Genomic DNA, 12,385 nt, shown 5'->3' with positions numbered 1-12,385 from the left:
AGATCGCAGGTTCCATTTTTTAGAAAAAAAGGACTATCTTTTTTTATACTACAAAAACAACGGCAGGCTAAAAGATGTTTTTCAGAATAATATTTTATTACCACTCGGATAATGCTGTGAAAACAGGTCTTTGCCTGACGAACGGATAAACGGACGGACGGGGAAAACTCTTCAAAAACCACTTTCAGAAGGCCTTTTCCAGGGGAAGCACTCGTTGCATAGCTGCGGGAAGGACCAGTATCTATTATGGCAAGCGAATATCTCTGAGACAGTAAATCCGCAAAGAACTTGACTCCAACGCAGAGTTTAATACAATCAGAATAACCAAAGAAAATCTTACAAGGCACTCGTATTTAAACCTAAGCTAGCGCTACCTAGGGAAGCGATACGAATTAGATCCGATAGCTTGAATACTTATTATAGTTGTGATCTTATAGAGACAGTTTACGCCTACATGAATACAACAGGTTGTGCTTGCGGCTTATTGAACATGAAACTAAAGAACTAAATACTGTCTACGTTGGCTTTTATTTTTTTTATCAGCGAAAGCAGAATAAACTAATGTCTGTAAATCCTCTCCAAGTGTTAAAATTGGTATGAGCAATATATTTTCATCGAAGATACCGCTTTAAGCTGAGCTGAGCTACCGATTTTCAAGGTACAAAACACTTCCAAACTCTTAAATTGAAGAACAAAATAGTTTTGTGATTGTGTCCTTCACTGCTTGTCTGACTTCTGTGATCTTCCAGCAGTAAAGAATTGGGTTTAATGACGAGTTGAAAAAAACGAATGTTGAAGTAAATTGGAACGTTAGAAATGTAGCTGAAGACAGTTCATTTCGACTTCTTCCCTGAATTACCAACGGCCCCACTAAAGTAACTGGTAAATAACAAACAGCTAATGTTAACTGCAACCACAGTGTAGTGGACACTGTGTTTCTGTATCGCGCAATGTTCTGTGGAATTGTTTGGTTTGTTTGTCTTTGAACATTTTCTTGAACTTGAGTTTGATGATGACGTAGCCTCAGAAAAATCCTTGTGTAACAGTAAAGCGAGGTAACTAGACACAGTAGTACAATTATGTAGTTATACCATGGTGATATTAATTCATTCCAAAAGTACACTATGGAACCGACGAAGGAGAAAACCCAGAAAGCAATCACAGCTACATATGTTCGCTTTAAAGTTACAACTTGTCTGTATCTGAGCCCTAACAACAGGGCGAGAAGTCTGTCCACACTTATGGCAGACAATGTCAACAAAGACACTAAACAAAAATAACAGCCCGTTATAACTACTGCAGCAAATGTAAAGCGACAAATATTCCATCGTTCGTACACAGTAGACATCAAGAGGGTAACACGAATGGGTTCCACAATAATACCAACACAGAGATCCGTTATCGCCAGGCTGCGAAACAACAGTTTGGAGGGCGGATGAAGCGACCTTTCCTTGTGAAGAGCGACAAGGATCAGAGTATTTCCCAGAAATGCAGTAATGGAAAGAAAAATGTTTAACACTGAAAGGATTATCAGCTGGTTGTGTACACCTCCAGTTAATTCTGCCGAGCAGTACAATTCTTCGTATGATTTGTGGATTGCGTCTACAGTTAAGTTTCTCGGCATCGCCATGTTATTGCAGTGTGTGCTAGTTTCAAAGCAATTCAGTTTTATTCGGCTCCTTTATATATTAAGCATTGCCGGCAAAATGTCTTCGCTATGCCAAACTCATTTCAAATTAACTCAGCACGTTTATTTAAACACTGACGGCAAAATGTCTTCGCTATACCAAACTCAATTCAAATTAACTCAGCACATTTATTATGCCTCTTTGATTGTCAGATCAGTACCATGCGGATGTTCACTTTAAGTAAGTCAAAATTAAAAATTTCTTACCACATTCTCCTTAATAACTTGGAAGCTAAAAAGCCGTAAAAATTTTAAATATGAGCCTTTGGCTTATAACTTTGTTCATTGGTCTTTTTAGTGACTTACTTTCGGAGAGCGCTTGTTTTAGGAGGCCGCTCATTGTTATTAGAGAGAATTATGCGTGAGCTTGAGAACAAACAAAACTTAAAACCCCTTGAAATAATCATGATATTTACAGCTTAAAACAGCTGACATTAAAAGTCTATAAGGTAATATTTTTGAGGGATAATTATCAATGGAATATATTCCCGACAAATTTTAGGAGGTTCTCTTTTGGTGGGCTTATTTTCTCAAACAGGACGAAATGCCAAGAATCCACAAACTGAACCTTTGCGGAAACGCGTGACAACGTCGCGGAAACCCAAAGGCTAACACGTGTTTCCAGAAGCGGATACATGTCGTTTATTCATGTTTCCGTCGCCATCCAGATGAACCAACCAGATTAAATGAAGATAAGAGCATGTATTGATCTTACATTTATATGGTCAGAGACCTACCAAACAATTGCAACTGTACCGTTGAAAAGACATTGAAACACGCATCAGCATGTTAACCTTGAGCAACGTTAGGTTTTCCGTAAATTCGTTGACAGAAACGTAACGGAAACAGACAACAACGGAAATCTAACAACAAAAATGTAACGGAAACAGGATACAACGTTTCCGTTCAGGAAACATGACGAAAACGTGACACATACCGAATGAATGGGTTCTGTACGTTTCCGCAACACGGAAACGTGACGTAAATGAACATTTTCACTGATGTTTCCGTCAGGTTTAAGAAATACGAAAACTTGCATATTCGTCTTGCGTCAGGAACTTATGTTTGTAATTTTATGGTGATACCAAGATATAAAGGGGAGGCAAAAGATTTGAATTCTAGGAAAACATTGACCTGTTTACAAGCAAATTAATCTTCAAAGATGGTTTTGGTAGATCTTCATATATTTCTGTTTATATTGCGAGTCATAACTTGTCACAGCGACAAACGCTTTATTGGTCAACTTTAAATGCTAAAAAAATTATTTCAAGCCAATAGAAAGTCTTTCCAAACAACAGTTTGTTCATCATGACCAAGTCTTCATAACTGAGAAGGGAGATCCAATTCCCAGTTTATCTAATAGCCTTTCATTTTCAAGCCTACAGAAACGTGTTAGTTGGAGGGAAACATAGAAAAATTGAACCTCTGTTGTTCGTTACTGGTTTGCGTTATAACAAAAAATTCAGAGTATAACCACTCCACCCCTCCTCGCCAAAAAGTATCACACGGTAAAATTCTTCCGACAATAAACCTATGGACTGTCAAGGTTCTAGGTTTTAAGCTGTTAACTTAGTGTTTCCAAATATTACTACCACGCAGCTGTTCAGTTTAAGGAAGTCCATGTTAAAAGTTTCCTGCCACGTTCTCATTAATAACTTTGAAGCTGGCATGCCGTAAACTTCTAAGTAGGAGCCCTACGCTTAAATTCGTTCAATAGTCTTTTTTGCGGCTCATTTTCGGGGAGGGTTTGTTTCAGGCAACGGATGTTGCAGGCAATTATGCGTGGGCTTGAGAATAAACACAAATTAAACCGCTTAAAATAAAAAAGATGTTTAGTGCTTCAACCAGCTTTCATCAGCAGTCTATAATTATCGAAGAAATGTATGGCCCAGAAATTTGAGGAGATTCTTTTCTGGTGGGCCGGGCTTATTTTCTCAGAGACTTATGTTTGTAATTTTACGGTAACAGTACCAATATAGAAATGTCGTATACGTATTGGGAGGGAAGACGAAAGATTTAAATTCTTGGAAAACATCCTGTTTATAAGCAAATTAAACTTGGATAGATCTTCATATGTTTCTGTTTATATTGCTAGGCATAACTTTTCACAGCGACAAACGATTTTATTGGTCAACTTTAATGCCAAGACATTGTTTTCAAGCTCAAAATCTAAAATCATGAAGAGTCTTTCAAAACAACAGTTTGTTCATTATGATCAAGTCTTCATAACTGACGAGAAAGATGAATTTCCATGCAGTTGATCCAATAACCGTTTCATTTTCAAGCCTGCAGAAACGTGGTCGTTGGAGGGAAACTTAGAAAATGAAACCTTTGTTGTTCGCTTCCTGTTTGCGATATGATATAAAATTTAGAATATAACCCCCCTCCCTCCTTCGCCGCTGACAAAATACCAGACCCTAAAATCCTACAGATTATAACACCCATGGACTGTTAAGTTTGGCTATTTAAATCGGCAAGCTGTTCGCTTAGAGTCTCAAAGTGATTTCATTGTTAAACTAGGCCGATTATGAAGCGCAAAAATTGCTCCCATAGTATTAAAATTATAAAAGTGCTTTGAACGCTTACGTATGAAGTTCTCTTTAAATAGTTAGGTTTGTTCATTTTGCGAATTATTTTTGAATTTTAAAATTTTAGTGATCTCCGATCGATAGTGTTTAGTTAGAAGCAAAAAAAAGAAAACCGCACATCTTTCAAGTGTGTTTATCAAAAGTTACTTCAATCTTTTGTTATCCAAATATAGACTTTAAGAATAAAACCTTTCCCGTTTTGCGAGTTTGTGGACTTATTTCTCCAACCAATAAAACGGCAATTATTACAAAGAAACAAATCCTTTCGTGGCTGTGGCTTAGCAGTTTTCGATCATTTTCAACTGACTTTCTTACGGTTTTAACTTTACGGTGACTAGGTATGTAAAGATGACTTCTCTTAAACAAACTTGGTGACTGTTTACAAGTTAGGCTGGCACGTAGGTTTACAACACAGAGGATCTAAAAATAATGGAAGATCGCGGGTTCCATTTTATAGAAGAAGGAAAAAGAATCTCTCTTTTATACTACGAAAACAACGGCAGGCTAAAATATATTTTTCAGAATAATAGTTTTATTACCACGTGGATAATGCTGTGAAAACAGGTCTTTGCCTGACGAACGGATAAACGGACGGGCGGAGAAAACTCTTCAGAAACCACTTGCAGATTGAGAAGGCCTTTTCCTGGCGAAGAACCAGAATCTATTACGGCAAGCGAATATCTCTGAGACAGTAAATCCGCAAAGAACTTGACTCCAACGTAGAGTTTAAGACCAATACAATAACTAAAGAAAATCTTACAAAGCACTTGTATTGAAAGCTAAGCTAGCGCTGCCCATGGAAGCGATACGAATTAGATCCGATAGCTTGAATACTTATTATAGTTGTGATCTTATAGAAACAGTTTACGCCTACATGAATACAACAGGTTGTGCTTGCGGTTTATTGAACATGAAACTAAAGAACCTAATGCTTTCTACGTTGGCTTTTATATTTTTATCAGCGAAAGCAAAATAAACTAATGTCTATAAATCCTCTCCAAGTGTTAAAATTGGTATGAGCAACAGTGCAGATACCGCTTGAACACAGGACGAAAATCCAAGTTTCCGTATTTCTGAAACCTGACGGAAACATCAGTGCTCATTTACGTCACGTTTCCGTGTTGCAGCAACGAACAGAACTCATTCATTCGGTATGTGTCACATTTCCGTCATGTCTCCTGAACGGAAATGTTGTATCGTGTTTCCGTTACATTTATGTTGTTAGATTTTAGTTGTCGTCCTTTTCCGTTACGTTTCTGTCAACGGATTTACGGAAAACCTAAGGTTGCTCAAGGTTAACATGCTGATGTGTGTTTCAATGTCATTTCAACGTAGAGTTGCAATTGTTTTGTAGGTCTCTGACCATATAAATGTAAGATCAATACATGCTCTTATCTTCATTTAATCTGGTTGGTTCATCTGGATGGCGACGGAAACATGAATAAACGACATGTATCCGCTACTGGAAACATGTCTTAGCCTTTGTGTTTCCGCAACGTTGTCACACGTTTCCGCAAAGTTTCAGTTTGCGGATTCTTGGCATTTCGTCCTGTGTGAGGAAATAAGCCTACGAAAAGAGAATCTCCTAAAATTTTTCGGGAATATATTACGATAGTTATCCCTGATGAATATTAGGTTTTAGACTGTTAATGTCAGCTGTTTTAAGCGGTAAATATCATGATTATTTCAAGGGGTTTTAGGTTGTGTATGTTCTCAAGCTCACGCATAATTCTCTCTGATAACAATGAGCGGCCTCCTAAACCAGGCGCTCTCCGAAAATAACTCACTAAAAAGACCAATGAGCAAACTTAAGTCAAGGGCTCCCATTTAAAATGTAACGGCATTTCAGCTTCCAAGTTATTAAGGAGAATGTGGTAGGAAATTTTTGATTTCGAACAGCTGCATGGTAGTGATCTGACAATCAAAGAGACATAGTAAATGTGCTGGTTTAATTTTTTAATAAATGTGCTAAGTTAATTTGAAATGAGTTTGGCATAGCGAAGACATTTTGTGGTCAATGCTTAATATATAAAGGAGCCGAATAAAACTGAATTGCTCAGAAACTAGCTCACACTGCAGTGACTCACATGGCGATGAGAAACTTTCCTGGAGACGCAATCCACAAATCATACGAAGATTTGTACTACTCGAAAGAATTAACTGGAGGTGTACACAACCAGCTGATAATCCTTTCAGTGTTAAACATTTTTCTTTCCATTACTGCATTTCTGGGAAATACTCTGATCCTCGTCGCCCTTCACAAGGAAAGGTCGCTTCATCCGCCATCCATTGTTTCGCAGCCTGGCGATAACGGATCTCTGTGTTGGTATTATTGTGGAACCCATTCGTGTTACCCTCTTGATGTCTATGGTGAACGAACGATGGAATATTTATCGCTTTACATTTGCTCTAGTAGTTATAACGGGGTATTATTTTTGTTTAGTGTCTTTGTTGACATTGTCTGCCATAAGTGTGGACAGACTTCTCGCCCTGTTGTTAGGGCTCAGATACAGACAAGTTGTAACTTTAAAGCGAACATATCTAGCTGCGATCTCTTTTTGGGTTTTCTCCTTTGTGGGTTCCATAGTGTACCTTTGGAATGACTTAATATCAACATGGTATAGCTACACATATTGTACTACTGTGTCTAGTTACCTCGCTTTACTGTTACACAAGGATTTTTCTGAGGCTGCGTCATCATCAAACTCAAGTGCAAGAGAATGTTCAAGGACAACCAAACCAAACAATTCCACAAAACATTACGCGATACAGAGAGACTGTGTCCACTGCACTGTGGTTGCAGTTAACATTAGTTGTTTGTTATTTACCAGTTACTTTAGTGGGCCCGTTGTTAATTCAGGAAAGATTTCGAGGTGAACCGTCTTCACCTACATTTCTAGCGTTCCAAATTACTCTAACTTTAGTTTATTTTAACTCATCATTAAACCCAATTCTTTACTGCTGGAAGATCACAGAAGTCAGAGAAGCAGTGAAGGACACAATCACAAAACTGTTTTGTTCGTCAAGTTAAGAGTTAAGGAATTGAATGTTTTGTGCCGGTATCGGTTAAGTTCAGTTTAAAGCGGCATCTAAGACGCAGGTTAACACTTGTAATGTATGGTTGACAATAACATGTTATTCAGCTAAACATACTTTTACACTGTTGTGTAGGTACGAGTGCAAGAAAAGTTGATTCATTTAATTAATGGAATCCGCTTCGATCTTCCATTATTTTCCGATCCACTGCTGTTTTATTCAAATTTTGAAGTGTTGTAAACCTAAATGCCAGCTTAAATTGTAAACAGTCATCAAGTTTGGGGAAGAGAAGATTTTTTACATACTTAGTCACCGGTTTAAAGCCGTCAGAAAGCGGTCAGTTGACAATGATCAAAAACTGCTCAGTGACATGAAAAATCGAAAACATTTTTTTTTCTTTATAATTGCCGTTTTACCGGGTGGAGAAATAAGCCTACAACTCGCAAATACGGGAAAGGTTTTATTCTGAAAGTCAACACACGGGTGATAAAATATTGGAGTAGCGTTTGATAAACATACTTGAAAGATGTGGGGTTCTCTTTAGTTTGCTTCGAAATAAACACTAAGCTGGATTAATTTAAAATTCAAATGTGATTTGCAAACGAAAGTAAAAGGAAAAAATTAGCATCGGTAATTCAATTAGAAGAAAAGAGAAAATCCTCTGTTATCTCGTTACACAATGTTTTTAATGGTGAGACGGAACGCAAAGTTGACTTTCCATCGATTTACCGTAAAATCTGGAATATAGATCCTGAGCTTATAAGCGTTCACAAGTCTTTTTATGCTATTGGAACTTTTATTGTGCTTCACAATTGATCTTGTTTAACAACAAAAACATCTAGAAATAGTAAGCTGATAGTTTAAAATATTCAACCTTAACAGTCCATGAACTTATTAGAATCTTATGTTTTATCGCAAATCAGATGCACAAAAGGATGCGAACAGCAAAGGGATGTTACTAAAACTTGGAACGGCGATAATAACAATAACAATAACAATAACAATTACAATAATAATAATAATAATAATAATAATAATAATAATAATAATAATAATTACAATAATAACAATAATAATAAGATATGAAAGGGAAACTTTTAACGATAGGTCGCCGTTTGCAGTGTAATTAGGCGACTCGCTCTTTTCTTTTTTAAATGTCATCTATAGGCGAAGTCACGGAGCACAGTATTCCTGGGAAAGTATTCGAAGTCAACGTTTCTGCAATGGTTGCTACCATTTCTTTCGACAATTGTTTTTTCTTTTTGAAATCTGCATCTTTTGGCAGAGTTTTTGTGTGTAGGTGTTTGCGTAGCCTAACATGATTTTGTTTACTCTTCTGCGCCTTGTGATTGGTTTACAAATCTGCCGTCACTTTCCAAACCAATTACAACTGACCAAGAACAATATGTGACTCGCGTCAGTTGCTTGCACCCGTTTTCCAGCGCGTGGCGCCAGTTACAACTACTTGTCAGTAAGTTTACATTGATTCACTGTGTTATTTACGTCTGTTAAGAGTCGCAGTTGTACTTAACTTGGTTTTTGGTTTTACAGCCCTCGACCAAGTGTTTCAACTATTTCCTATATTATATCGTTACGAGATTTTCAGAACGTTTTCTATGCTGTAGATTTTGTTGATGTTTCATCTCTTTACTTTCACAGCTACTGATGCATTGCCAGAGCCGGAACTGATCACTGATTATATTGCTATCGGGAAAAATTTGCAGGCTTGTTTTGAGGCAAAGTAAGCGAGCAAATTTTAGACGCAATATTCAATGCAAAACCTTCAAAATAATCGCAGGCCTTATCTAGCGTAGATTGGAATGATATTTCTCAAGGTATTTCAACAGAGAAGTTTTTCGGCTCAGTACACGTGCTTTAGTCAAATTCACTTTCAGTGCGCCCTATTACAGTGCAACTTCTGGTAAAGGGAGCACTCTTCTGTACACTGAGATTTCTGATTCAAGGCTTTTACTTCGGCGATAACGTTTCGGGTCGGGATCATATGCGGGATGCACAGTCCTCGCTTATCCCGCGGCTCATCAAACAATTACACTGAAGTGAGGTTCATGAAGTCAGTCATAATTCAACTGCTCAAGGACAATGCCTTCTACTGCGCATACGTTCTGCGCACATCTCATAGCATCTCATATCTCAACATATTTTTGCGCAGTTTATGACTTTACAGGAAAGGAAGGACAAGTTTTAGGAAGGGCAGTTGAAATCCAAAACGAAAATTGAGGATAACAACGCATTTCGCCCGAGACAATTAAGCTTTAATTTGGAAAAAAAAGCCTTACATTGTTGTATATTGTAACGCTTTAAGCGTGGAAACTCCACTCTCGGCTAAAAGATTACAAATAGACCTTATCACGGTTTTGGAAGCCATCTTGATGGGTAGGCAAACACGTCTTGAAATAACAATGTTTGTATGGAAACCCGATGTGAAATAATTTTCATAAAACATCGTTTCTGAAAAAATTAATGAATTGGAAACTTTAGGCACTAGGCAAAGGTTACGGTACGTAGACGACACCTTTACAATAGTACACAAAGACGAAATCGACGATTTTCACGAACACCTTAACAGATAGAACGCTGACATACAGTTTACTAAGGAGATCGAAGAAAATGGCGAAATACCTTTTCTAGACTGCTTAGTTACCGTGACAACAACGACAAACAAACTAAGAACTACGGTTTACAGGTAACCAACACATACTGACAGACTACTGGACTAGTCATCCTAAAACCCTACTTCTCACAAAGAAACGACCATACAGATCTTAACAAGGCGAGCGCAAGTGGTATGTGACTCACCTGACAGTCTTGCACACGAAAACAACTACTTAGACAACGTTTCAACAAAAACAACTATAACAAAGACTTTGTTAGACGTCACACTTACCAGACCACTGAACCTTACGTTACAAACAACGGCGCGACTCCCGTAACTACTGTGACTATACCTTATGTAAAAGACACTTCTAAGACTTTCGCACGTATTCTACAACCCTACAACATCCCTGTAGCTCACAAACCCTTTTACTACTTTACGACAACTACTGACGAAAGTAAAGGACAAAGACGAACCGGACCGCAGACAGGGAGCAGTTTATAAGATCAATTGCTTCGACTGCCAGGCCACTTATATTGGTGAGACCGACAGAAATTTAAACGTACGACTGACTGAACACAAACGAGCAACTAGAAATGGTGATAACAACAATCACATTGCTGAGCACCATTTATAAACGAACCACAGAATCGACTAGGACTCTGCCAAGTGCATTACCTATAGTACAAATTACTATCAACGACTCACTCTGGAAAGCTGGTTTACTAACTTAGAACAAACGCCACTCAGACCTTCCTCACTCAGCGACCATGTTGAGTTTCAGGAGAAAACCGCGATTCGAGATGACTGAAATTTCTGCTGGGAACTAATTTTTGCGATGCTCTGTTCAAGCAACAGAATATTTAAGTGGGAGAAATTTGAATATTTTCAACTTTTATTGTACGGTTAGTTGACTCACAGTTCACTCCACTTACATATAAGAGACCTATCACTGTAATACCTTACTGCGCAAAGGGACTGAGCAACAACAAAACAAAAAGCCTACCCCTACCATGCACAGCCAAACACGGTTTCGTTCGTAAGGTTTGCCATGACCGGTATTACCGTATATTATTTTATAAGAAAGCAGTTTGAATGTTTGAAATACCGTAGCTGAAACCTTTCTAGGCATACAGAGGGGCTTTTGAGTGAAAGATGTAGCTAATATACAACTTTGACACCTAACTGGGAACGGCCTGTTCTGTGTAGGCCGCCGCAGAAAAGCCATTAAAACAGAACATGGTTGGTCTCCTGCACGATTCGAGTCTGTGCGTTCCTTCAGATGACCAATTCGTGCCAATCTAATGTACTGAATTGCTTTACTCTTGACAGCTCGAGTTGCTTTTTCCAATGGAAAATCGTGTTAATGTTCTTGTTTAAGTTCAATGTATATCGCCCAGTAGCACAATTCTATGAAAAGCGGAGTTTGTAATTTGAAAGAAGGGAGTTTATTTTTGCGGGTGTTTAATTTTTTTTCTGCAGTAACTAATTTTTGCGGATCAAGGTCAGGCTCCTGAGACTCAACATGGCCGCCGAGTGAGAAAGGTCTTGACCCTGAAGATGACTTCTGCTCAGGTTGTCGAAACGTTAGTCAAAGTCCCCACAAACAGTCCTTCTCAGAACTACATTCAGCCGGATGATCATAATTACAGTTTTTTTGCCATTGTCTACCAAAAGCATGGACAGACTTCTGGCCCTGTTGTTAGGGCACAGATACAGACAAATTGTCACTTTAAAGCGAACATATGAAGCTGTAATTGCTTTTTGGTTTTTCTCCTTTGTGAGTTCCATAGTGGTCCTTTGGAATGCATAATATCAACATGATATAACTACACAATTGTACCCCTGTGTCTAGTTACCTCGATTTTCTGTTACACAAGGATTTTCCTGATGCTGCGTCATCATTAAGCACAAGTTCAAGACAATATTCAAAACACTAAAACCAAAAAATTCCGCAGAAAATTGCACGATACAGAGAGACAGTGTCCACTGCACTTTTGTTGGAGTCAACATTAGTTTTTTCTTATTTACCATTTACTTTAGTGACTCGGCAGTTGCCAATTTAGGGAGTAATTCGAGGTGAACTGTCTTCACCTACAATTCCTAGATGCAATTTACTTTAACATTAGTTTATTTCAACTCGTCACTTAATACAATTCTTTACTGTTGGAAGATCAAAGAAGTCAGACAAGCAGCGAAGAATACAATCAAAAAAATATTTCGTTTATCAAGTAAAGAGATACGAAATGGTTTGTGTATTTTGTATCGGTAGTTCAGTTTAAAGGGGCATCTAAGTGGCTGTTCATTCCCGGGCCGTAACACTTGTACAGGCCGATCATTGACGATAAAATGTTATGCAGCTAAACATATTTTTAACCTGTATAGTTGTATGTTTTTCTTATAAATCCTTGTTGTGCATATACGAGTGTAAGACCCTGAGCTACTTTGATTCATGTAATT

General features: G+C 37.9%; 1 protein-coding gene across 1 annotated transcript; it reads right to left on the bottom strand.

The window, feature by feature from the left end:
* Window positions 1-315: 315 nt before the first annotated feature.
* On the bottom strand, window positions 316-1,630 carry LOC146468912 (melanocyte-stimulating hormone receptor-like). The gene has a single exon (XM_085124112.1). It carries the CDS (start codon window positions 1,628-1,630, stop codon window positions 680-682), a length of 951 nt encoding a protein of 316 aa, XP_084980238.1. The 3' UTR covers window positions 316-679.
* Window positions 1,631-12,385: the final 10,755 nt, after the last annotated feature.

The sequence above is a fragment of the Pavona decussata genome, unplaced genomic scaffold (genome assembly GCF_977016875.1).
Source record: "Pavona decussata unplaced genomic scaffold, jaPavDecu1.1 SCAFFOLD_128, whole genome shotgun sequence".
NCBI classification, from domain to species: Eukaryota; Metazoa; Cnidaria; class Anthozoa; order Scleractinia; family Agariciidae; genus Pavona; species Pavona decussata.
This window is presented reverse-complemented; position numbering and strand designations above follow the sequence as displayed.